Source organism: Bombus vancouverensis, chromosome 16 (assembly GCF_051014615.1).
Source record: "Bombus vancouverensis nearcticus chromosome 16, iyBomVanc1_principal, whole genome shotgun sequence".
Lineage (NCBI taxonomy): Eukaryota > Metazoa > Arthropoda > Insecta > Hymenoptera > Apidae > Bombus > Bombus vancouverensis.
This window is the reverse complement of record NC_134926.1, coordinates 5,050,517-5,078,065: the sequence shown is the minus strand read 5'-3', so window position 1 is coordinate 5,078,065 and position 27,549 is coordinate 5,050,517. Positions and strand designations below refer to the sequence as shown.

At 34.9% G+C, this 27,549-nt stretch overlaps 4 protein-coding genes across 6 annotated transcripts in view; all 4 read left to right on the top strand.

Annotated features, from left to right (window-relative positions):
• Nucleotides 1–13,173, top strand: part of jumu (Forkhead box protein N4 jumeau) — a 30,641-nt gene extending 17,468 nt beyond the window's left edge. The window contains exons 2-4 of the mRNA XM_033329634.2: nucleotides 5,408–5,711; nucleotides 5,810–6,565; nucleotides 7,278–13,173. Of these exons, the coding sequence (XP_033185525.1) occupies nucleotides 5,416–5,711; nucleotides 5,810–6,565; nucleotides 7,278–7,947 (1,722 nt within the window). The 5' untranslated portion in view covers nucleotides 5,408–5,415 and the 3' untranslated portion in view covers nucleotides 7,948–13,173. The remainder of the gene's footprint in view (nucleotides 1–5,407; nucleotides 5,712–5,809; nucleotides 6,566–7,277) is intronic.
• A 3,894-nt stretch (nucleotides 13,174–17,067) lies between these two features.
• LOC117154503 (uncharacterized) lies at nucleotides 17,068–20,543 on the top strand. Of its 2 annotated transcripts, XM_033329557.2 has the most exons (3): nucleotides 17,068–18,062; nucleotides 18,313–18,860; nucleotides 19,289–20,543. In XM_033329557.2, exons 2-3 carry the CDS (start codon nucleotides 18,692–18,694, stop codon nucleotides 19,810–19,812), a joined length of 693 nt encoding a protein of 230 aa, XP_033185448.1. In that variant the 5' UTR covers nucleotides 17,068–18,062; nucleotides 18,313–18,691; the 3' UTR covers nucleotides 19,813–20,543. The 2 variants fall into 2 exon arrangements, with proteins under 2 accessions (XP_033185448.1, XP_076481575.1); XM_076625460.1 differs by having other exon boundaries at nucleotides 17,068–18,860.
• Nucleotides 20,544–21,373: 830 nt separating this feature from the next.
• LOC117154378 (small ribosomal subunit protein uS5-like) lies at nucleotides 21,374–22,995 on the top strand. Its single transcript, XM_033329311.2, has 3 exons — nucleotides 21,374–21,472; nucleotides 22,043–22,391; nucleotides 22,477–22,995. Exons 1-3 carry the CDS (start codon nucleotides 21,462–21,464, stop codon nucleotides 22,969–22,971), a joined length of 855 nt encoding a protein of 284 aa, XP_033185202.1. The 5' UTR covers nucleotides 21,374–21,461; the 3' UTR covers nucleotides 22,972–22,995.
• Nucleotides 22,996–24,483: 1,488 nt separating this feature from the next.
• Vsp37A (Vacuolar protein sorting 37A) lies at nucleotides 24,484–27,523 on the top strand. 2 transcript variants are annotated; one of them, XM_033329310.2, is made up of 5 exons: nucleotides 24,495–24,890; nucleotides 25,268–25,457; nucleotides 25,525–25,639; nucleotides 25,721–26,245; nucleotides 26,313–27,523. In XM_033329310.2, exons 1-5 carry the CDS (start codon nucleotides 24,802–24,804, stop codon nucleotides 26,657–26,659), a joined length of 1,266 nt encoding a protein of 421 aa, XP_033185201.1. In that variant the 5' UTR covers nucleotides 24,495–24,801; the 3' UTR covers nucleotides 26,660–27,523. The 2 variants fall into 2 exon arrangements, with proteins under 2 accessions (XP_033185200.1, XP_033185201.1); XM_033329309.2 differs by having other exon boundaries at nucleotides 24,484–24,890; nucleotides 25,525–26,245.
• Nucleotides 27,524–27,549: the final 26 nt, after the last annotated feature.

Here is a 27,549-nt window from a genome sequence, read left to right as displayed (position 1 = left end):
TAAGAAAAATAAAACTATTTTCTGCTCGTTTTCTATGAAGATACTGTACCCGATGTCGGTGTTCCATTTTTAACTACCTATTCCATACGAGACACGATTTTTGTATTTTCCTTTTATGCTGCTTGTTCAACACGGAAAATTGTTCACGATGCAAAAACATGGTACCCGTCTGACTGGATAAAATAAAAACATTCTATTTGTTGCGATTAATTCTGCAAAATTGATATTCGAAAGAAAAAATGGTAATTCAATATTTGGCAGCTTTACATGGAAATTTCCATTCGGAAATTCCACGCATTCGGCGTGTTGGAAAGTAACTGTAAATTTCTTCGTACGTTCCCGTTTTTCTCTTCGGTTTATCGATAGGGTACTGACGCTATGAGCGAGTGTATTTGATCGTCTAATTTTCTCCGCGTAACCTGTCTTTTATGAGAACTGGTACCATTTAGTAGTCGATGATATTATTACGAACAAACGGTCGTTCTTTTTCAAGTTCTGTTTCTTCGTCGTACGTATCTCTCGGTGAAGTTTTCGCCAAAGACATTGACCCGACCCGGTTCACGTTTCGCTTTCGATCAAAAATTGTTTACTCGATGCTGCAATATAAACGTGCTCGTAATTTAACGATAAGAATTTGGAAACGAGCAGAAAGAAATAAATAACAATTTTAAATCCTCCAGCGTTTTAATCTGGTTAGCCTTCGTGTTTGACATTGCCTAAAATGTTTGAGCACTCAGCGTGGCGCCCATCGCGTCTGATTGCGTCAAGCGTGTCTGCTCTTCTTTCTTTTTTCTCTCCTTCTGCCCCCCGCCCCTCCACGTTTCTCGTCTGCCCTTTTTTTCTCTTAGAAATTTTCATTCAAGAGATTAATTTATCTCTGCCGCGTCTTATTAAAGCAAAGAGCAAAAGAGAAATTTCTCTCTCTCTCTCTCTCTCGTGTAAATTCGATGATTCGAGTTTTATTAACGTTTTTTTGTATATAACGCGATTCCTCTCGACAAATTAGCCATTTCAATTAAGGGAAATTAACGTGCAATTGAATTTTCGAGAAAGCTTGTCCCGTAGCTAATTTTGTTTATCCGTTTGCTCGGGGTTTCGGGAACACTTGAACGCGAAAGGAATTTAACAGCTGCAACCTACGCGGTGTGAATTTCAACTAAAAGAATCCTCGCACAGTGAGATTAACTTATCGCCTTATAAATGCTGCCGCTTGTTGATCTCGACAGGTCGATGACCCATCTCTCACGTTGTTCGTCCTTTTTCCGCTATTTCCCATTTTCCCATCGATCAACCGCCTTATATATACACCTTACGTCTACCTGTTACGTATCTGAGTCACGAAAATTTGATTCGTAAACGGCCAAACAGTCTGCCGTATATTCGTCGTAGATAATCGTGCAAATGATGCGCTTAACCGCAGATCTGCTGGAATTCTCGATGCAAACGTGCACAGAGCTCGTTGCTAGTCGGAACGCAGCATTTAAATGAATTTCTCATGCGCGTTAACTTGCTCGCTTCTGAGAAAGTAACTTCCTACTCTCGTAGTTTTCCTCGCGAGATTATTTTCATTTTCCTCGACTTATTTCAAGTGCGCGCCAACGTTATTCATAGGTGGAGAGGAGGGAGGCGTGGGTGTGTTGGAAGCCGATGGAACATAACTGGCGAGCCTCGAAGCGTAAGTGCATCGGACAAAGTTCCATTACACTTCCACGTCTAAGAATATCGTTCAGTCACGTAGAGACTTGAATGTCTCGTGCGCGCGTAAAGGCCACACTACGATGGGAATTACGTGGAGCAGGGTCAGTTCTCCGTTTGTCTCTCTTTTCTCTTCTTCGCGACCGACGATTCAGCCGTCTATTTCTTTCGCTTCGCGCGGATATTTTTAGAGCGGCATTTTGTACCAGATCAAACACACCAAGAAGATTTCTATATCGCGAATTCAGATTGCACAGCTTAGTTCGTTTGAATTAGCATTCGATCTGAGGTCTATGAATTACGTTGTAAGTATCGCGTTGTGCTGAGCATTTCGACGCTTGCTGCTATCCCACGAACAGATCGATATTTCTATTGTATTTGCAACGTTACGATAGAGGAATGTTTCTCTATGGCTAATTCTTTACTTGTCGCCATAAACGCGATCGAATGTTCTGCCAAATTGAAACCGAAGCGAGCAATGTACGATCGATTTGCGTATCTGTCTCTGATAAATAGTTGACGCTTCGAATCTATAGAATCTCTTAGAATGTAGTTGGAAACTCGATGAAGAATGCTCGTAGGAAACGCTGCGAGTGCCAAGAGAAGAGTATTTCACGCGTTAATGCAACGTAAATTCGTGAAAAAGAAAAGTACATTTGTAGAGAACTTTGTACGTAGCAGCTCTTAGTTGAAGGAAGCTGGATGTTTCATTCATTTAAATAGATGGCATAGGCAAAGGTCAAGAAACGATTGACTAATGTTTATTAGCACTTATATTTTTCTTTATTGAGGCGACACTGTCACGTCATCTTCTAACATTATTAATAACTGTTTAGAAAGGGAATTTGCACTGAAATATACTGTAGTATTCTCATTGGTACGTAGAACATGCAGCAATAAGAAACGGAAATTTGTCAATTTTGCCACTTCTACTTTTATTTACAAGCATTACGTTTCCGATATCTCGCTCGTTCTAAGATCTCAACGGATTATACCGATTAATTGTATAATAATATTTTAGTTTTATCACTATCTGCGTATTGCTTGTACTTGCGCCTGTTTCAGATAATATCAGAGATATTAAAATCTAAAATAGAATTAAGCAGCTTTATTTCAAGTAGATTTTGTACGCAGTGAAATACATAATAATTTAAAAAATGTCCAAATACTTATGTACGTACGATAATGTACACAGTATGACAACAACAATATCTTTGGTCTACGTGCAAGAAACTTGCATCGATCGTTAGATTCGTGCGGAAATTTTTGTCTCGTAGCCAGCTGACGATTCGGTTGCCTTAATAGTAAGTTATGGATATACTTGAACTGAAGTTAAGTAGTCTGTTCGGTAAAGCAGAGCTTAGTATCGCGAGCTCGTCAAACCAGCACAGATCCAGGAGAAGAACACGTCGCACAGAAAAAGATAAGGGCAAAGACTTGCTCGCAGCGGAGGCACGTCGAATTCGAAAGAGAAACCTATGAAACTAGAAGATGAAAAACTGCCATTGATGACAAAACGTAAAGGTGAAAAAGTGACAAACCTCTCACGATTCTGCTTTTTATGTAAATTCATATGTTCGAGGATATAATGAAAAAGCTACAATAGAAGAAGCTCGATGAAAAGTTGTTTTACCCACCAGCTACTGTACATATGGAGAACTATATTGGTTATTGTAGGATACTTCGTTTCTTTCCTCGTATCACACGCATTCTCTGCAACCGTGCACTTTCGAATTTCCTGTAAAAGCATACAATTTTGTAATTTGCTAACAAGTCATCGTTTTATAAATCCTAAGATATAAAAGGTGTCCCGAAATACACGAAATACATTGCATCTTGTTTTACAAGTAAATTATAGCGTAGTTAGAAATATATTTCGCGGGATACTTGCACCGTAACGCGTTCTCTTAATTTCACGTGTTTTATCGTTTATTAATTAGCAATTTGAGAAGCATGTTTTGACGTACTATATAAGTAGCAACTTTCCTCTACAATGTAGCATTTAATTCTTTCGCGCTTCGTTCATACATTTCGAAATTACGATCAACTGAATTCAGGAAGTTTCAATTCGCTTCTCGCAGCACCGTCGATTTCGTTGAATTTTTCACAACTTTTCCACCTCATTTGCCATAAGCGATCGTACTTTTACGATGCCGTAGGACTTACAGAAAGACGTCTTACCGTTATACCGCGGACGTTTATGCATATTCATGTCTCTACGAATATAATTTAAAAAACCCAACTCAAGCGGAAGATTATCGTATCTACTAAATGTCGCGAAAAGCACTATACCTCGGATGTTTTATATATTTTTTCACCTCACGAGATTTCCGCGCGTCTTTACACTTTTAAATTTCCTATAAACGCGCAAAGGCTAAAGGGGTACAGGTTTTTCAGCTTTTCGCCGTGCTCCTTTGCAGAAACGCGAGGGTCAAATTTCAGCGAAACAATTCGTGAAATCGACGGGAAATATGAAAGACGGACGATAAAGAATATTCGTGGACTTGAGAGAGAGAGAGAGAGAGAGAGAGAGAGAGAGACGCCTGGAGAAGGCTGAGAAAACCGATACAGGACATCAAACGTGCTAAGAAACGCGCAGGAAAAAGAGTTAACAAATAAAAACACGTGGTGTTGGATGAAGACGGGAGAAAAAGAGTTCTGAACGAAGAAGAGAAATTAAAGAGTAGAACGAGCTGGGTTGCTCGGAATCGTGAACCAGACGAAGACGGGACGAGTCAATTTGACGAAGACAGAGAATGGAACAGAAAGAATGAAGAAACGTGTGCGAGACGTGGGGAGAACGTGGAGAGAGGGAGAGAGAGAGAAAGAGAGAGAGAGAGCTCGGCGGTGCGGAACGGAGCTGACAGAGAAGGGTCGAGTGGAATAGTTAAATGAGCAAGAGTGGGGCTAGGAGAGGAGAGCGAGAGCACGGGGGACATATACTACGAGTCCACGCGTTCTATAGTAAATCGACTATAGTACTATGAGTCAGTCACACCCACAAGCCGGTTGTGGGTTCAAGACCCTCGTTGCGCGCTTGTACACACTGTGTACACGACGGCACACAGGCGCGCGTACGCGAGGTCACGCGGGTACGGACACGGTGGAGAATCTATTGGCCTTGCTACAAAAGATCGCGAGGATGATCCTTAGACTCGATAAAATCGTCCAAATTTACCGTCTCGCTGTTTTTAAAGATAAATATATTAACGCCGGTATCACGCTGTCTTTTCTTTCCTTTTCTTTATTTTCGTTTACCGAAGCAAAGATAGACGGCTTTCGGCTTACGTCTGGACGCAGGCACCCTCGAATAGGATCGTAAAAATATTTTTCAAAGTGGAACGATGACGTCGATCGTTAATGCCGTAGCATAATATTTCGCAAGTTTCTTAGCTTCGTCATGCTACTGCGTATTATCCACTCGAGTTTTAAAGTACAGTTGCAGCGAACAGAATATTAAGCTCAGAATGCAGCTGGGACAGACATCTATGTGAGAATAAACGAGAAACCGATACAGTTTCTGTGACCAGGCTTCCTCTTTCTCGTCTTCAATAAACAGAAGGAGTATGCAATTTCAAATGATCATTCCCTATATCGATTAGTAACGTTCCATTGATCACCGCGTTATAAAAAAGAGAAGCGTTATTCTAAGACAAATATTATGATATCGCATAGAAATTCAAAAATAATGTTCTTTTTTTTTGTATTCCAGTCAGGTGAATGTTGGATACGGAGAGTAGACACGGTACTGGGCTGGTTCAGGGACCGACGAGGGACCCTTGGCTCACGATGGATTACTATCTCGGTACGGACAGTCTATCCTTGCAAGAGATGCTCGATGTCGACATCAAATGCGAGATCGAAGGTGTTATCGGTGGTCATACAGAGCTAGGCTTCAATTTTACCGATATGTCCGGCTTAGAAATGGACGACGATCCCATTGGATGCCAGAACGATCTCAGTGGATGGTTTGGTTCCACCAGTTTGCTCAATGGCAACAGCAACAGTTCGAGCAGGTGTCTTATTTGTACCATACCAGTAAAAATATAACGTGACATTCTTCTAACAGAGGCAATAAATGTTTCTAAAGACTGACTCGATCCTTTGATTTCAGTAATTTTAATCTTGATCTCAACGGAAGCGATGCGGCCTCCATTATGGTGAATCCCAACTCGGTAATGCCTCACATAGCAATTCGAAGTCCCACTCCAAACAACGGTCGAAGGCACTTTTCGTTTTCATCGAAAAAGGATATAAGAGAGAAGATCGATGTAGAGGAGGAGGCGGAGAACGAGGGCAGCAGTTACACAGAAAACGAGAACGAAAACGAGAATGACAATGAGAATGAAAATGAGAATGAGAATGAGAACGACAACGATAACGAGAACGAGCAGGAAAATGAGATTGAGAACGACACCGAGACGGAGGAACAATACGAGAATGATATCACTGAAACGGAAGAGGATTCCGAGGACGAACAGGAGATTTCAAAGTCGGTGACACCTTCCAAGTCGAAAACGATCGCGATATCCGTCGCTAGAACGACCTCTCCACAATACCCAAAGGCACAAAGCACACCAAAAATGAATGGCATGGCCGGTATCAGGATTCAGAACTTCAAGGTGTTACAGAGTCCCAACCAGACGCATCAGCACGTGCGCAAGCAGATCTATAACAATAACGTGCACATCAACAATTCAGGAGCCACCTCTGTCTCGACGGTGAAAAGAGAAAAGGAATTCGATCTATCAGACTACGACGACAAACCCTACCCTAAACCAGCTTACTCTTATTCTTGCCTGATAGCGATGGCGTTAAAAAATAGCCAGACGGGTTCTTTGCCGGTTTCAGAGATCTACAATTTTATGTGGTAAGTTGAAATTGCAGCAATTACGACTGCGACGATACATATTCTGAAATCCAATGGTCTTCCTATAAAAACGATAGCATATATTTCGAATGTGTAGTACTTATAAATCAGAGGAAATGATGTTTGAAATGCAAATTTTAGACGATAAACCTAGTAAAATTGAGAGGGAGATGCTTTTATAAAAAGGGAGATTGGTCCGATAGAATTCAACTGAGATTAACATTTTTTTGATACATAACGTACAATAGGGTAGATTCCTATTTGACAAACGATGTGTCGCCAGCCGCTTATTTTCGACCATTTGGCCGGAAGGATAAGGGCTGGTCGAAACCCTCCGGTACTTGGCCCACGAGGGGAAAAAGTATTGTCCTCCTTTCTCTTTATTCCCGGGTTACACAAGGGGGAAGCTGCCATTTTGTATGGGGCCCTCCGTGTTCCAGGTGCATGCCTGGGTACAGTCCCCATAGAAAATGTGGGGCTTATTCTTTGTTTAACGAGCTTCCATTCCCCCTCGCTGCAATCCATTGTTACACTGTTGCCATAATAATGCTTTGACATTAACAATTTTTATTCTGATATTTATTCAGTTTCTAACAGTACCAGAGAAATATAAATTTGATATAATTGAATTTTTTAATTGTTGAGAGATATATTTCTTAGAAAATGACACGATCATAATTGTCAGACGATAACTGTCCATTTTTTATTTCAGCGAGCATTTTCCCTACTTCAAAACTGCGCCCAACGGCTGGAAGAACTCCGTTAGGCACAATTTATCGTTGAACAAGTGTTTCGAAAAAATTGAAAAACCTGCCGGAAATGGAAACCAGAGAAAAGGTTGCTTGTGGGCTATCAATCCGGCCAAAGTAGCAAAAATGGACGAAGAGGTACAGAAATGGTCTAGAAAAGATCCTTTAGCTATCAAAAAAGCAATGATATATCCAGACCATTTGGAACTACTTGAAAGGGGTGAAATGAAGTACGCAGGCAGCGGTGACGTATCTGAAGAAACGGAAAGTTCAGGTGACGAAGCAGTCGAAGAAAACACGACGTACGAGGAATCTATTCACGGTCATATAGCTGCAAACTCGGTAACAGATAGTTACGATGAGAGCAGCCAAGATTGTGATGTAGATATTCAGGAGCATCTTTATGACGAAATTGACATCGAGGACAATAAGGACGCGTTACATATGCATTTAAATATTTCAAAGCAAGAACCGTTCGAGTATGAGCTTAGTTCCGGTACGAAAAAACAAAAGACGTTAACCGGTGCGATACAAGGGAATTACGTGTATCAACCTGTAACTACTTCGCGAAGAAAAACACCTCTTTTTTTACGAGCCGGAACGGGAAGCAGTTCATTTCTTAAAATTGATTAAGTTTCAGTTCATCGTCTAATTATAAATTACTAATTTTATGCGTATCCACCTATCTATCTATATATACATGTATATATACACACATATATACTATATACTAATGTATGTATATACATATACATATATGTAGATAAATCGACAAGTACAACGCTTCAGGAAAATATTTGATACGCAAGAAACATTCCACTTCTAAACAACGTAATTTATTCTCTTTTTTCTTTACATTCATTTTCTTAATACGATCAATAATCCTGCTATTCTATGCTACATAACAAATTTTCATTTACTTATAAAACACGAATTTGTAAGTAAGTGAAAATAGATTCCAATAGAATATTAGGATTATGCAGAGGAATATTATAATAATGGCTACTAAGAGAATTATCGGGAAGCTCTATGATCTAAAGAATTGATTGTATAAGTCATACCTTTTTCTATTTTTCTACAAATACTTGACTGCTATGTAATTATGCAATAATTACAATTGTAATTTTTCACACAAGAATTCTTCGCTTCCAGATAATTCTCTAGTTTAGCGATACGCGAGTTCTTTGACTCGTAGAAATTCGTATATGACTAAATATATATGACTGGTGAATATATATGAGTTAAATTCATTTTATTTATATCTTTTTATTACATTTGTAGAATTTTAGGTGAAAGATTAATGATATTGTACTGTTGGTTTCTCGTACAATTCCCATTTAATCGTATATTCACCTATATAGTTGATTCATTTTATGTAATTCCATCTAATTTGATAGCGTCTTGTTCTTTGACTTCGACGAATCATCTGAATAGAAGGAATATTTTTGTATCAAATATTTTCTGTTGGCGGTCGTCGGCTATTTGACGAGTGTTAGATTCACCACAATCGTAAATGTTGGTCCACATTATCTAAATTTTTTTCTTTTTTCAATTAACGTGTAAGATAGATACGACAAATATACATTTAGCTTTCGTTGGAAGGCAATTTTTTATATATGATCAATTCGCGTAGTCATGACTGTTGCGAAACAAACAGAGACAAAGATAAAGAGGAAATAAGAAGAAAAAATATTCATAAAGCGTTAGCTAACAATATAGATCGATAAGTATTTGGTCAATGAGTGGCCAGACTGATGTATTATACTTTTTTATACATTGCTGGACTAAGTAATTGTAAATTTTTACGCGATTGTATACCTGACAAATATGAAGTTACTTAGATTCGCATAACCAGGTAGAGTACAAAGGTGAGACAGCTATAGGAGGATCTGAATTTGTAAAAGTTTGTAGAATATGTAGAAACAGTTGGGAATCGTATACCTGATTCAGTATCTTAAGTTCTCGATAAAATCTCGTGTTTTTTCTTCTTTCATTTCGTTCATTGCTTCTTTAATATTTTTTTTTTTATTTAAGTATAGCATTGAAACGTTCCTTAATATTCAATTTTAGGCCAGTGGAACTAGGTAACTTTCACGTCGAGCATGTAATTATTTTTTTTAAGCAATGACTATATGTATATTTTTTAGTCATGCGTTTCGAGAGTAAAAGAAAAACGGATCTACTTAAATCTGCGCATTTTTTTCCTTCGTTGTACAATTTAAGATGCGAAACGTCTCAATGTTGTTTTAAGTATTGTGCGCAAAAATGTAAAATTCGCTATGAAAACACATCGGAGAAGGTAAAAAGAGTGAAATACAGTGTATATCTAAAACGATGTTTTTTCACACTTAAGAACAACCTGCAAAATGTAATCAGCAAATTATCTTGTTCCCAGTCAAATTTGAACGTAGCTGAACGAAATTAGCAACCAATTCGAATCATATTTTCATTCTTTTTTATGTTTATCTCAGGTGTGTTTCGCAATGCAGAAATTTGTTTTTATATTCTTACGCATTTGTAAAAAAGCAACGCAAAAGCGAATAGTAAAGTTGGAAAATCTGATTTATAAATCTTATATTGAAATGTTCGAAGTAGATTCAGTCGGAACTTGTAAATAACGGCGAGCATCGTCTTTTTACAAACTAGTTTTACACAATTACAGTAGCTTCGCCTTGCGAAGACGTTGTAAGATGTTACTTTAAGGTGTACAAAGGCTACTTTTTTTCTATAAAATAAAAAAAGAAGAAAAAAGAAAACGAAACAAGATTCGAGATATGGGACCAATCGTATTTAGAGTTTATCTAAGTTTATATTTAACTTGTACGCATTATTTTTTCTGTTGACTGTTTGTGAAGATTTTGTTAAACACACATATTTTTGTACAGTCGTTGTAAATACTTTCCCTTTCATTTCTAATGTACGATCAATGAATTTCGACCGAACTACGTGATTTAGAAAGACAAACATTTTACGTAAAAAGGAGATAACGATTATGTCCAAGTTTTTTAATAAAAAATGAGCGTAGAGATTAATATTAGAATATTTAATGGAAATTATTTTCTTTCTTCATAGACTTGATACTTCAAGTCAAAAAAACGTGTAGAATTATGTATTTCGTCATTTTAATTGATCGATTAACTTTAGCATCTATTAACTTAACGCACTGTCTGATCTCGACAAACGGGTAAATGTCACTCTTTAAAAATAAAATCTGACATTAGATATTATTTTTGGCTCGTGTACACCTTGAAGAATGCCATAATAATAATGGATGTATTTTTTTAATGCATTTTCAGCGGTAGGTGCTGCGAGAATCGAATAATAAATACAAGTGTGTATAAGTCACTTTTTTTAGGCTCTTTGTAATTAAAAAACTTTGTACGAATAGTGTAGCCGCCCCTTCGAGTTACTGAATTCGCATCTAAAAAACTTAGTATTATGGAAAAAGTATTCTCATTGATATCAACTATAACCTGATATACAGCAGCTCATAGAAGTATTCGTACAATTGTCGATATCTTTTATGAAAATATTACGTGTATTATGGGAAATACTTTTAAATTTCGTTAGTACTGTCATGATATTCGACTATCATTGTCATATTGGTAAAATTTGTAACTATTTTGAAAAAATATATAGAAGTTACAAGATATTTAGTGCAAGTTTATACATATTTTGATCAAAAAAATATTTAAACAGGCAATCATTCAAAATATTAACGAATTCTTAGTATTCAATAGAACTATTTTGAACACTGATTATATGCTTAAAGCGACTATTCATACTGTGTACTAATTTTCTACTAAATATAAGTTTGCAGTAAATATATTGTAACTTGTGTATGTATATTTTTAGATTGGATTCAAGTCGCCAATATTATCTTGGCAATCGTGTCTCATTATAGTGCTAATAAAATATTTAAATGTTTCATATAACACATACAATATGCACATAACAATTTTCTATGATAAGTACACGAATACTTTTGCGGGTCACTATACTGCGTTTGAATCTTTTTATATGACGAGAGCGTTCAACTTTTTTTCGAATTAAACATCCAGGATTTCTGTTGCTTGTATCAATCGAAATTCCAAACTTTTTAAATAACGACATTTCAAATTAGGTTGTAAGTTTTCATTTATTCTTTAGTCAATTTTCAGTGTCGCGTAAAGTCTCTTTAGCACTGACAAAAATACACTGTTATACATTACAGAGAAAGATGAGCAAACAGTGCCCTTGTACAGTTTCAGGTACCTAAAATTCTACTAGTGCATCATTTTATAAGTCCTAACATATAAAAATACAACCATTTGGTGGTGCCTCGAAATGCATTTAATACATTCCATCTTGTTTTAGAAGTAAGTTATAGTATATGTAATTAGGAATATTTATCATGGAATATTTGCATCATAATATCTTATCTTAATTCGTCGCGTTTTATTGTTATTAATTAACAATTTCCGAGCAATGAATGAGCAATATTTCTTTTACATACCGTATAAGTATCCACCTTCCTTTACAAAATAACGTTTGAATTCTTGCATTTCATGCATTCATTTCAAAGCTATAATCATTTAAAGTCAGAAACTTCCAATTCGCTTTTAATGCATCTACATTTTTCACAATTTCTCATTACATTTATCATAAATGATTGTACTTTTATGACACCTTTGGACTAGAATGATGCCTTATTAGAATTTCAAGTGCCAGAAGGAGTCTAGACGTACTTTTTGATCATGCTCTTTAGTACTTGCAGTGTAGAAATCGTGCTTCTACCCGTTTTTGATTGTGAAAGATAATTTTTGTCGAAATTTTTATTCTACTGCCCCCCCTGTAATCAATGGCTAATGTGAAATGAAAAATTACACTGCCAACTAGTGGTTAGAGCATTGCAAAATCTTTACCATTGTTTCATAGATCTCTCCGCACCATTGATGATATTTATATATGATAAACTAGAGATATGATTGAAGTATCAAGTTTTTTTATATATAACGTGAAAGTATTATAATTCACCAGCTGAGTAACAAATTCATCAAATTAATCAAGTACTTTACTTTTAAAATAACATGTTCATTAGATAAAGGAGAAAAATAAAACAAAGTCACTTTAAGCAGCTGGGAAATAATAAACCAATTTTTTTAATTAAGTAATGAGATGAATATGTTGTACATAAATACAAATAGCGTTCATTGTGATGAATATGTATATCAATCCGATTAATTAGCTGAAAAATTACTTGTGCAGAACCTGCATTCCATTCGAAGAAGCTATTAACCCTTTATTTTTTGTAAAAGAGAGTAGGAAAAGATTTGGAAGATTTCTTCTTATTTTTCTATATAACGAATCATTAAAGTAAAACACATGATAAGATCATTCAATTTCAACATTATTCCATCGATAAAAGGTTAAACTCTAGTGAATGATTATATTTATAATTCATAATAAAAAAAAAGATAAAACGTACAATAAAGTAGTGTAGCTTTTGTACCTGTTTGTAATATTTCTATACGATATTATTAGTGTATGTATCATCCGTGTAGATGCAGCAAAGTAATTTGTAACAATAATGTATATGTGCAATGAGAAGTTTCAATAATAAAACGTTGAGAAATGTATTTTATAGTTTTTTTTTAACGGTATTATTTATACGTATAATTTCAAAATGATTGCGTATTCTGTTCTACAATAAAATAAGATTGTCATTGTCGGATAAAGTTTAATAAAGGGGCGATGAGAGATCATTAATAAAATTAACGTCATGGATATGAAATAAACAAATTAGATGGTCGTAGTTCTTGGGAAAGTTCAAACGCAGCGCATTTAAATTTCGATATACATTTATCGAATTATATAGGTGCCTACCATTTGTTCCCTTTCTTACACAACCTCTATCCATCTATCATACAACTTGAATATTTCATCCTTTCAGAACTTCTCAGGTTTTTCGGTTATAAACTTTAGAATATGATTTTTTATATGCAAAGAGTTAAAGTTTTTGCCGTTAAGGGAATTTTGTACTGATCTAGATATGTAAAAATCTAAGGGTGTAATGTCTGGTGAATCCGTGGGTGGGGTAACATATCCCAACCATGGTCAACAGCTTTTGTCGAGTAGTCAGAGAGACACGAGGCCGCGCATTGTCCTCACGAAACGCGACGCCCTTCGGATTTGGTAGTTCTGGACGTTTTTGTTCAATTTGTTGTCTTCAATTTGTTTAATTGCGAGCAATACTTTTCCAAATATATTGTTTGGTTGTTTGGTAAAAGTTCATAATACAGGATTCCTTTCCAGTCCCACCAGACACAAAGCATGGCTTTTTTCGGATGGAGATCGACTTCTGCGATGGCTAAAGGTGATTCAATTCGCTTTCTCAAGATCTTTTCCGTTCAACATTATTATAAATAATCCATTTTTCATCTCTGGTCACTATCTTTAAATATCACTTGCTCCTCGTTGCGTTTATATAACGAGTCGCGAATGAAAATGCGATCCTTCAGATTTTTTTCCGTTAAATCGTGAGGAACCCATACATCAAAACGGTTTATATAGCCAAGCTTCGCAAAATGCTCGTGGGTGATGGATTTTGATATTTTTAACATTTCCGTTAATTCAGGTGTCGCATAGCGTGGGTTATTCTGGATCAGTGTTTTTATCTGATCGTAATCAGTAGTAGAGCTGTTTGTGTGGTATTCTTGCCTTTCCAGTAAAGGAAAAGCATCAAATGCCTATGATGCATTTTGTTTCCTTTTATTTAAGAGCGTATAAAACTAACAAAAATTAATATATCCTAACCAACCTTTTTTCTAAAGATACCTGAAATATCATCTTTTAAAATATGTACACATGTCTTTTGTTTTCAACCATTATGATATATTCAGACCTGTCCTAATGCTACCTACCGAAAATCGGCAGCGAAATTTAACGCTATGATGTCACAATTAATGAAAGCCATCCTGAGATCAGCGCCATCTATCAAAATCATGATTTTGGGTTAAAAATCGTGACTTGTTAATAGGAATATAGGATACCCAAAGAGGTCGTCGATATCTCTTCGCATGATGTCCCGGGTAAAGAAAGACAATGCTGGGAGTACGATAGAGATAGAGGAGTTATCAACTGTGATTATGTGCTCTTGGTAATTCCTAATAAATCGAATCCCCATTGAAAATTAACGAATTTTTCACTTTCCATGATCAATTTTCACACATTTAGAATTTTATCATGTAGTAAGGTGGTCATTTCCACTTAATTTTTTGAATTATTCAGTTCCAGAGAATTTCGATAGATAGCGTTAAAGAGGCTAAAATAGGCCATATTTTTTGTATTGATTATTACATGTAATTAATTAATTACGTTGAAAACCGGAAATATTATAAAGGAGGATTCTGAGAGTTACAACTTTAATTTAATTCCTATTTATTACATTATTTCAGAATTTGGCTTATAGATTAAGAAGTTTCATATTTTAATTTCGTCATAAAGATATTAGTTCCATGTTTTACCGCTAGGCGATTATAGCATCTAACGGTCCACGTCTTGACCAACAGTGCATTTGCAAAAATTTCATTTAAGTGGATTCATTTTTGAACTTTTGTGATTGCATCTTTTAAATTTGACCCCCAACTCCCTTCCTACATTCTTAATGAAAAATATCGAAATGAAAATTCTTAATCATTCATTTATTGAAATAATTAAAATGAAGATATTTTACACCATTTAATAATACTATTATACTCGTGATTTATGAAAATCGATCAATTTCAATTAAAATCAATTTTTGGAAATCATGAATCCCGTATTAGAGAAGTTTTATTATAATTTATTATTTTATTATTATTATTAGGTATAAATATATAGTTGTTAGGTATAAATTGTTTTTTTCTATATTGATTATAGATAACTTAAAAAAGATAGTTGAAAAAGACTACGATATAGCCTTGAAAAATTCAGAGACGATAAATTCCAAGAATCGTTGTGTTCGTGCCACTTCCTATAGTGTTATATTCTCCTGATACAAAATCACAAAACAGATCAAAGATTTTGTTGAAATTTTGATTCCGAAGAATTCTTGGAAAATGACATCAATTCCAAGAAGCCCAATTTAATAGTGAACAAGGCTATTTTTCGCGTTTCGAGTTTTAGAACTTTGTTTAAAAAGTCTGCCACTCTACTTTTCGGTAAAGGATTAGGATTGATCATTCTAGGATAGCTGAACAGACCATGAAATGATTAAACAGCTGATTAACTTTAATTAAACGTTTATTGAAACCTTTCAGTAATGTACAGTGTAGAAATTATATAAATTATATAATTCTATTACGAATATTAATATATCTTAATTAAATAACTCTACACGTCTTATGACATTCTTATTCAATTCTATTTAAAAATAACTTTTATAATGAAATTCTTGTAAATTACGTTTACAAATCCGTTTACAATCCGCCTTAAAACTATGTATGTGTATATATAGATATTTACATGAGTGAGATGGAAGAAAAATGTAGGCTGCGTGGATGGTTGCCTTGTAATAGGCGCGTAGCACGGCAGGGCGTCGTTTAAAATTTATGTCGTATGCTGGATCGTCTATGCAAAAATCCTCGAAGCCTAAATTTGAACGAATGGCTTTCAACATCCTGCGGTTGCCCTCACTGCTGCAACGTCTAAAAGTTGCGGGCAGTGATCGTCTCCGTAACACAAATTCGCCAGGAATAAATCAATAGTTTTGTATTGTTTTTTTTTACTTGTTTAATGGCAAAAAGAAATTTAAATATTAATGAGAATTTGTATTTAAAAGTTTATATTCAATAACAAGGTATGTACAAATAATACAGTTGTTACAAATTTTAAATGCTGCGAAACATACTGATATAATACAATGATAACATTAAGAATTGCAAAACCTTCTCGTCTAGTCTCGCTCGTATTGTATGTCCTTGCCGCACACTATTGCTGTCTTCATCTAACAGAAGATATACATCTGTCCTTGTTGCACAGTATGGCACCCTTTATCTGACATACTAATGTATTCCTTGTCCCACGGACAAAGCATGTGCTGATATCTATGAAAGCGAAAGGAACAGCGACTGCAGCATGTGAAGATAGATGGCAATATCGTTTATGCTTGTCGCACAACCTTGTGCTTTTTGTCTACTGACAAACCATGTTCTGATATCTATTGAAGGCGGGAGGAACAGCGACTTGGAGCATGTGAGGATAGATGGCATTACATGATTTATCCGTACGCAAAGAACGCAAGATTGTGCGACAAGGACAGCCTATATGAACGATTCTAGACAGAGAGGGCGGTGGTGTGCAACAATGACAGATGCGCATTTCGAGTTCAAAGAGAAATACAACAATTTGCATATAATACATGTCTTTGCTTATTTATTTTCCTGTAAATAACAAGTGCATCATTTTATAAAATTTGCCACAGCGTCGTAAAAAAACCGTGTTATACAAGTAAAATATGAAGTAGGTTGAAAACTGGTAAAAATGATAAAGGAAACTCGAAATCTGTAAACGAAAGGAAAAGATGTGTTAGTCAAAATATGTTAAAAACCGTGCACAATAATCTGTCCAATGTGTAATTACTTGAGAGTGGAATAGTATTACTTCATTCGCGAGAGTAGGCAAAGACTGGCTTCGTAGTCGAAAAAGATTCTTCCTGAGATCGCGGCCCGTAAGAACTCCTTAAGGCATGCTATAAATTTATGATGTGCATGATGCCAGAATCACAGTCCCACTGCACGTGACCTCTTGCACACAGTGTGGAAATAAATAAAGTGAGGGGAACAAATGGAAATCGGAAGGCATCAAACTAGAACTGAAACGTGGAAAATATGATATATATAAAATAAAAATAGAAAATTCATGGAAGTAGATGTGAAACAGAAAGAGGAAATCTGCCGGAAACAAAAAGAGAAGCTTTTTTAGCATTTATTTGTTTAATTTAGGCTGGTATTACACGAGTGTAGAAACGACGGACGTTACGACGGACGTTGCAATGTTATATCGTCGCAGCCATTATATTATTTTGTATAAGATCAGTTACATGTACCATGTTCGTTAATTTAGACACTAGAGACACTGGGATAAAGCTTTAAACCGACGACCGTTGTAGAAATACAATAATTGTCCGGTAAGTAACCGCGCTAGAGACTAAAAAAGAGTTTTTTTAGGAAACGACTATTTATCGAATAGCCAATGACGTGTGCGCTTTCCCCGTTATTTGTTTATCCTTTATTCGGTTTCCATTTGCGTTCACGCACACAGTGATTCATTAATTTTCATCTCCTCAATCATAATATAACAAGCAAGAAGTCATAATGGAACACCGTATGCATTTCGCTCGTCAACCTAAATAACTAGACTTGGACTTAGGCCGGGGCTACACGAGCGTTATGCGTACAATGCAAATGTATATGTGCATTTTATACGCAGCCACGCAATGCAGCTTCAACGCTCGCGTAGCCTCTGCTTGAAGATGACAGAAAAGAATGCGTATGACTGTGTGAGAAATGCGTGCGAGCGAGAGATGTTCCGAACGGCTACATAGTAGGCGGCTCCTTAACGGACGGCGATATACATATATTGTCGTATACATATTAGACACACACATCTAGGAACGTGCGCCACTGTCAACGTACGATGCATGGGTCGCCAATAGTGCTTGGAATATAATACGAAATGACGTGTATACAGTATAACAGATCCGAAGTCTGGGAACTTCTGAAGTGAAGGTAAAGCTCTTAGCGACCAGGAAATGTTTCTCAAGTCAGGCGCATCAATCGATTTCTTAGTCTTTGTCATGCAGCGCGATCTTATGTCTGCAACGTGCAAGACAACCGTGTCTGCAACTGAATTTTACGTTACTATGTAAATCCACGTTTATTTGAGCATTTTCCCTATCACATGAAATACTGAATGTTTGCTTTAAATAAATTATGAAAAGTTATGAAAAGTAATTTAGTTTATATTCTTTATCTTCAGTGATAAGGATGGCGTTGAATGTAAAAGTTTACCAAATCGATTCCAGCGCTGGCTAGCGGTCGGTTTGTAAAGCACACTTCTCGATATTAAGAACCTCGTCCCCACCACGGGAGTTTGCAAACCTGTGCGAAGGTAGGTACATATGTATGTATTACCGTCACACAGTTACACAAGCAGACGTCACGCCACACGAATTGCGTCCGTCAATTCCTACGTACGTAAGACAACGTTGGCAACGTCGCGACGCAGTTAGCAATCGCTATGATACAGACGCAACGTGCGTCGAGCGATTAACACGGACGTTGCCGCATTCTTTGTGTTTCTATGAGACTGGTCACACGAACGGCGAGTTAACATATATTAACCGTTATAATAAATTATGGACATCGAGGTACTGATATCCGAAGTTGAGAAACATCCCGTTTTATGGGATATTTCCAATCTCGAATACAAAGACAAATTGAAAAGAAACGAAGCGTGGTTGCGTGTGGCGAGTATTGTAACCCCCAATTTTATGCAAAAGATGGAAACTGATAAGAAGATTATTGGTAAGTAAAAAAATAACGAGTAATATATTTAATACATTTTCGTTATTTATTTTATGAGTACACCATAAACACGACGCAATTATATTTCCCCATCTTGCCATGGTACTTGGCCAACATCGTTTACAATATGCTATGCTTATAATGTCATTGGCGTCGAGGTAAATCCGCCCCTAAAAACGTATCTTCCTTTTTCTTGGCCTTGAGAACATATCTCAAGATCAATGTAAATGTAAATTCGATACTTCCGACATTTTTGTGCAGTATAGGTTGTACGTATCATATTACACGAGGTAGATCGACCTATTCGATATTGGTAATGCAAATCGAGGATGTTGTTTTCACTACTCAAATACCTAAAAAACAATGCACAAAGAAATATTAATTTATTGACACTTAATTGGTTGGATTATCGTTAATCTTTTTTATAGTGCAGGAGGTAACTTCTAAATGGAGAAGCGTACGCGATAATTATATTCGTACTTTAAGAAAAAGAAACGGAAATAATAAGTCAGGCTCTGGTGCAAAAAAAAAGATACGATACGTTTATGAAGAACAATTAGGATTTTTGGAAAAATGTCGGCAGCCACAAGATACCAGTAGTAGCACGGAGGTAGAGAAGAATGACCCAATAAGTACAGATTCAGGGACCAACATTAGTAATGGATTTGAATCAATTTTTAATAATGAAGAAACGAATAATGAGTTCAGATACCCTCCACGAGAAAAAACAAAAAGAATTCATGCAGAAGAGGAGGCGGCTAATTTTTCGGAGTATAAGAAAAATACAAACGGCGACGACGACGACGACATGGCATTTTATAAATCAACATTACCACTAATTAAGTCCTTTAATTTAGAGCAAAAAATGCAATACAGAATGCAAGTCATGCAATTAATTCAGAATATTAGAAGTTCATCTGTTCAACGCACACTATCAAAATATAATACGTAGCACATGAAATTGTCCGGTTACATATTTTTATGGTACTTCATTATGAAAATTTCCCTTTCTACCACAAATTTTCATGGTAGATATAACAGAAAATTCCATCAAAAATATATCATCATAACATTACTTATTATAAATATTATTTTATTATTATTAATGCTATATTAATATTCATTATTGTTATTATCTTGTATTCTATAAATTATTATCTTTTTATTTATCTTAAATGTAATGCTCTGTTACATTATTTTATATGTATTAATATAGACAATATTTTTTCTATTCACCTAGTTTGGTCTTCTAGTCGCCATATCATTCTAACCTTTTCTAAGGTTTCGTATCCTTACGCATTATGCTTTGTTTCTTCTTCCTAAGTAATTTGTCGAACGATGACCGCGACATACGAAAATCACTTGCAAGTTACAGAGCGTGTGAAATGTGCCTTTCAGTAGTCTTGAATTGTTTATATGATGCAGCCAGTACTTTCGTGTCTTGACTTATATTTTCTTTTGAATGTTTAACGTAAACGAGCGTAAACGAAAATCGAGAATTCTACAGCGTTAATTTTGGTCACATGAATATCTTTCTCAGCGTATTGATGAGAGAAAATTACGGAGAACCAAAGCAACGCTCGTGTGAGTACAGTTCTAACGTCCGTCAAAATTGACGTCCGTTATAACGCTCGTGTTTCCCCAGCTTTATTTTACAAAATATCGAAGTAATTGTTAATAAAATTAGCTTTTCTAATTACCGCTTTATATCAAATTATCCTTTAAATCCTGTTAACCATAAGTTAACTATGTATATATGTATATATAGCGTGAGACCGGCTGGTTGGTAAAACTAGATAAACCTATGTGAGAAGATAACTTGAAAATATAGAATAAAACTTTTTTATATGAAAAAAAAAATTGAGTTTGAAAATTTGCCAAACATAGTTAAACTTGGCTAAGTACCAACTAGATACGAGTAAACAATCAACAAGAGGTCATTAGACATGCAAAAATAAGTCAAACACGTAAAATAAAAATTTTTTCTATTCAAGAAAATAAGATTTCCAAACTCGATTTTCTTGAAAAATATGATTCGTCAATTTCTGTAACAAGATGTCATGTGATTGTTCAAATCAATGCAACGTAAATGTATTACGGTTTTAAAAAATAAAAAAATTATACATGAGATATTAAAATAAAATAAAAGATATCAAGATTATATACTTGAAATTTAAATAAAATATGAAAATAGGTAAATCCTTCATGTGTCTTTAAGTATACGTTCACATAAAATGTTATTCCAAATGAAATCTCTTTTGAAAGAAATTTATTTTGCTATATATTAATCTAAATTTCAGATACATACAATAAATATTCAAATAGTTTCTTTGCATCAAAGTATACACTAGTATACACAAAGTATATACTATTTCGAACAATAAGAGAATAATGTTTTAAGAAATTAAAACGGGTTAAAGGGAAGTTAATTAAAAATTGAGTTACATGAGTATATTAGTAGTTCGTATTTTATTTAAATGTATATTTAAATGCCGGATGTGACATGTAGTCGAGAGATATCGATATAATCGATATATATTCGAGTTAGTGAATTCGAGAAATAATGGTCTTCCTTCCGTAACTCTACATACTAAGAAGAAGATGGAAAAATCGTAAGTGTGCTACAAATATCTTTCTCAACTTCATTATTAATCGAAATTAATTGTCCCTAAAACGCATTTATGTTATACTTTTAGAAATATAAAAAATTCTATAACTAATAAATGTCTTAAAAATTAAATTTTGTATTAAAAATTTTAAGTATGTCTATTAGTCATCAGAAACATGTGTTTCGAGGTTAGCGTAGCAGTGACCTATAATAAATAACTAGCCCTATTCCAGGAAGGTTAAATTAATTACATATCAGATAATTATGCAATTTAGTGACTGATAAATAAAAATATTGTTTAAAAATGCAACTTAAATCTAACCTAACCTTTTTGGTAAATTTTAGACACTGCGTGGATTAAACCGAAAAAATACCAAATTTTTTAAATTTTTCTTTATCTCTTAAAAAAAGACTAATCAAATAGTAAAAATTAGAAAAAGTCGATAAACTGCATAATTATCGATAGTTACGCATCAGACTAGTGAAAGAGATTTTTATTACATATATCGTTTAATTATTCAGTTTTCTTTTTAATAGTCTATAAATTCCATTTTTTTTGGTTAATTTCAAACAGAATGGCGGACACAGCTCCAGCCGCGCGTGGAGGTTTTCGTGGAGGGTTTGGTTCTCGCGGAGGGGGTGATCGTGGAGGTCCGAGAGGTAGAGGCCGCGGGGGCAGAGGCCGAGGTCGTGGTCGTGGACGTGGTAAAGAGGATAGCAAGGAATGGATTCCGGTGACAAAACTGGGACGCCTTGTTAGAGATGGAAGGATTGAGTCTTTGGAACATATCTACCTCTTTTCCTTACCTATCAAGGAATATGAAATCATTGACAAGTTCCTTGGAGTCGAATTGAAAGACGAAGTACTGAAAATTATGCCAGTACAGAAACAAACCAGAGCTGGTCAGCGTACTCGTTTCAAGGTAATTTTATACAAACATAATTTTTAAATGATGATGTGTGATTATTAATGCACTGAAGATCTCATTAGTAATTCTCATTTTATAGGCTTTCGTAGCAATTGGGGACTACAAAGGCCACATTGGCCTAGGAGTAAAATGTTCCAAGGAAGTGGCCACTGCCATCCGTGGAGCTATCATTCTTGCCAAGCTATCAGTTGTGCCAGTACGTCGTGGTTATTGGGGAAATAAAATCGGTGATCCTCACACTGTACCCTGTAAAGTTACTGGTAAGTGTGGGTCAGTTCAGGTGCGCTTAATTCCAGCACCAAGAGGCACAGGTATTGTATCAGCACCTGTGCCCAAGAAATTGTTACAAATGGCTGGTATCGAGGATTGCTATACCTCAGCTAGAGGATCCACCTGTACTCTTGGCAACTTTGCGAAAGCTACTTATGCAGCTATTGCCAAAACCTACGCATACTTAACACCGGATCTCTGGCACGATCAGGCACTAAGAAAAGCTCCTTATCAAGAATTCGCTGACTACTTGTCGAAGAATCATAGAGTTGTAGGCGGACAGAGACCTGCTGAAGTTGCCTAAAGAAATAAACCTCCATGCAAAGTATCTAATCGTAATCATTTTGCCTTTCCTTCCCTATTTTTATTACATCTTATATTTCGTAAATAAACTGTGGATATGAAAGTAAAATATATAATATTAGGTAGATGAGACAGATCTATTTAACTTTCGTTTTTTTTAACCATTTTCATAAAAACATGAATTTGCATAAACATTCCCAGTCATAGATGTTAAACTAGTTATAAAATACTACAATTCACTTGATTTTCACTTTTGTAAAAAATATCTACAACACAAATCCTGTAATCCTGTAATGTAACAAATAATTGTATGTCTGTAGTTCTTTTCTTTTTCGCTTAGATCCTTAAATATTGGTGGGTCTTCTTTTTTACTATTGACAGTTACACGGTCTTTTTAACACATTTTATTTACAATTACACGATTTTTTTAGAACGATTTATCCATGTTTATTCGGTTTTTCACATATTTTACATACTAATAATTACAATTTGTAGATAACGTAACGAAAATTATGTATATTCTGTACGAATATTTCCAAATCTTTTCTTAAACAGAGTCACTTATGTTAATATTTGTATAGCGTTTAAAGCAAAATAACATTTTTAAAATTGAGCTAAATATCTTGAGTTTTTTAGAGAAGTTAGGATATTTACTATATATTTGGTTTTATTATATACTATATATTACTAGTTTATTATATATATAGATGGCGTGTAAAAAAAATTAAAAAAATTGCAATTGGTTGAAATCGCGAAGAAAATGGTGTAAGTCGCTTCTTACGACTCTTTTATCTGAGCCTGTAATAAAAATGTAAACAATATGATTTGTAGATTTATATCAGTTATTTACATTCTGAAAATTTCATCGAGATCGATTAATACTGAAACAATTGATTGGCACTGAAGGATTTAAGAACCTTTAAATTTATTATAGCTATATAGACCATAGGCTGAAAGCTGTAAAAAACTGCGATTTTCACCAGTTTTGACCGATTTTTATGACATTTTCAGCATGTATAATATAATTGACGAAACGTATTGCCTAAATTTTCATTACAGGCTTAATAAAAAAGAGTTGTAAGAAGCGATCCTTACTATCTTCTTCGCAATTCCGACCAACTGCAATTTTCCCAAAATTTTCTTTATACATCATTTAATAAACTAATTATTTTAACTTTTCAAAAAAGCTTAAGAAGTTGATCCAATTTCAAAGAAGTTATTCTGTTTTAAAGATTGTTCGGATATTAATGGAAGTAATTGTATGAATGTGTTTATTAAATAAATTATTTTTAATGAATGCAATTCTATATTTTAAATAGATTTTTGTGTAGTTTGTGTTATTTTAATACAAATTTTATATTTTATTACAAATCAATCCTTAAGCAATTTTTTTATGTAGGATTTTTTTTATGGATACTATGCATCTATCATGTGAAAAGATACCCAGCTGTATATTGTATATCTTTTTCTGCTGTCTGATTAACGAAATACGCAAAAAATTCCACATTAGGATTGTAACAAAGGCGATTAACTTTAGCTAGGTAATAAAATAAATGGTCACTGTGACGTTATTCGAACGACTGTCAATCATATCGATCGCTTGAATCGGCGTGTGTAAAAGTAATCGACTTCAAAACACAATAGATATGTATAACTGACGTTTTTCAAACGAAAGTATAGTGTAAAATAAACATTGCTAACGCTAGATAGATCTCGATTTCTCCCGTGAAGTTTGACCAGGGCCGAAACAGCTGTTCTGCTGTTGGATGGTTAATTTGACAGGGAAGTCGAAGGATAAAACGAATGTTTTATCTAGATTTAACCCTTTTAAATGATATCGCGAATATTCCGTGGCGAAAATGAGAATGTCGCAGTTAAGAGAAAACGGCAAATCGACACCTTGAAAATTTTTAACGACAAGTAAGAAGATTTTTCGATTGTAACCTCTCTTGTTTAACCTTATTTGCATTAATCTGTCTATATCATCTAACAATTCCATGTAACATTATTTTTTATCCACGTAAAATCTGCATTTTATGGTTTATATACGACGAATAAAATAAAAAGCTTATTAAGTCTGCCATTAAATACTTGGTTAAGCCTTAATTCGCTCATTACGCGTCCGTCATACAAGGAGATACACGCCTAGTTTCTCGAGCTCGATTGTCCAATTTCTTATTTAATTAAAAAAAAATAAATATTTCATATATGTTCCTGTGTTGTCCATGGAATTATCTTTTATATTGTGTAACTGTCTGTCATGGTTGCTTAACTGTTGTACATAATTTGTGTTACAGTGTAGTAGAGCTAAGAGAAGATGTGGAATATCAGGTACAATTCAATGCCGGGGAAAGGAGAATGGCTATTATGGTCTCTTTGTCACCGGAGTTTCCGTTGGAAAAACCAGTACTCAGGGTTTCTCCACCCATAAAGCACCCTTGGTGTAATGAACACAATGAAATCACCAGTGCACCAGGACTACTTAATGTAAGATCTCTTATATTTCTAGCATATTTGACTAGAATCGTAAAGATCATTTGTTTTTACATATCAGTTTACAGTGCACAGTGATCTTGGTCGTGTCGTTCAAGCTATCATTAGAGAATTTAGTAAAAATCCTCCACAGTTGTTAGAAGAAATCTCTTCTGGATCTATCAAGTCCCACAGAGGTACATACATTTTTATATTACATGTGATGAGAGCAAAGAATCAAAATTTCTGTTATTATTCTTTTATTATACGAATCACAGATTCACAAGGAAGAAATTCTCCGTCTTATTCCCTGCAACAGTATCCAGAAATTACACTGGCGTCATACAATTCTTATTATAACACTCAATATCCGCAGTATTCATCTGCCAATGCAAATACTTGTATCTATAATTACAATCATACAAATTCGGGTACGGTGTACGTGACGGAGGGCCATACAAAATTCGGCTCTCCGTCACAGCATTCAGCATATGTAGCGACTTCGCGAAGTGGTTCGCTTCACAATACAGATGCAACTAGGTACAATTCAAATCACCATGGAACATATTTGAATTCGCATTACGTAAACGCGAATTACCATCAGCAATCGTTGCCGAATCAAGCGCAAATTAAGCTGCGACAGAGCATAGCGTTTCCAGAATTGAATAACTTAAGTAACGAGGAATTGAGATGGTTAAGCGAGGATGATGATAGAGTAGATGAATTCCTGGATAAACATTCCGACTTAAAAGACATTAACACGGCTATCGACGATGCAATAGATTGGGTCCAAAAAACTGCCGGTAAGATTATTTGCGACAAAGCCATTTTCTTATTTTGGATATCTATATTTTTCTATCTATTCCTTAGAGGCCAATGTAGCCAAAGAACCCGAGCTTAGAGAATTGCAGTCTGATGTAGCCAATAAAGTACAGACTGTGACTGCACTAAAGGCTAGATATGATCAGCTTATACAACGATACAACAAGTTATCCGAAGCATTTACTCCGGATCACATAAAAGAGTGTTTAAGGAAAGCTGCAGATGAGAGTCACGAAGAAAGCGAACGAATCGCCGAGGACTTCCTTAATAGGAAAATTGATGTCGAACGTTTCCTCAGCACTTATATCGAGTGTAGGAAGCTGGGACAAGCGAGAAGAACTAAAGAGGAAAAATTAGCACACCAGCTGAACGAATTGAAACGAGCGGGTTATTAAAATTATGTATAATCTTATCTTTTTCTATGAATCGAACAAACTGTACATAATGCCTAGTTCAATTAAATAATACTGTGAATTTGAATAGTATTCGTGTTTATCAAATATATATGCGGTAAAAATACTCGCTGGCAGAGAACATTTTTATAACGTATTAATACGTTACTACGTTACAGAGTTATGTCATTGCTTGTTATACGTGGGCTGCGTTGAAATTAATTAGATTATCTGGTATTCCGTACGAAAAATAATCGAAACTGGAACACACGAGTGAATTGATTGAAATTACTTGCGAAAAGAAATTATCGAGTATATGTACGAAAACCAAAGGCGCTGATTTCAACCGGTAAAAGTTATCAAACATTTCAATTAATTTAAAATGTACTTATTTTTCCATACAAAAGGTGTCTTTTAAATCAATTTAATTATTTTGTTATTGCGCTGTGACATATTACACTTGCATCAATACCATTCTGATACAAAAAAAGGAACTTTTTTTTACTGTGTAAATAAATGTGCGGGAATATAATTAAATCGATTTTTCAAAGTTTGCTATTCAGTAATGTTAATCTAATTACTTATCCTACGAATGTTCCTAATATTGTAATATACTGATAATTGTATAGATACGAGAAGTCTGAAATGAGAAAATGCTTTTTTTTTTTTAAACAGTGTGGCGTGTGTAATTTTATTAGAATATTCATGACACTATTATCTAAAAACACAGCTTAAGGTAACAAAGAAGAGAAAAGTTTTCGTGTTGAAATTAAAATGTAAAGATAATTGTGTAGAAATCGTAAGTTGTAAATAACTTAAAAAAACGAGTTTTTAATAATAACAATAAAACAAAAGGGATGTAAAAAATTGAATCTGATTTACTGATGACCATT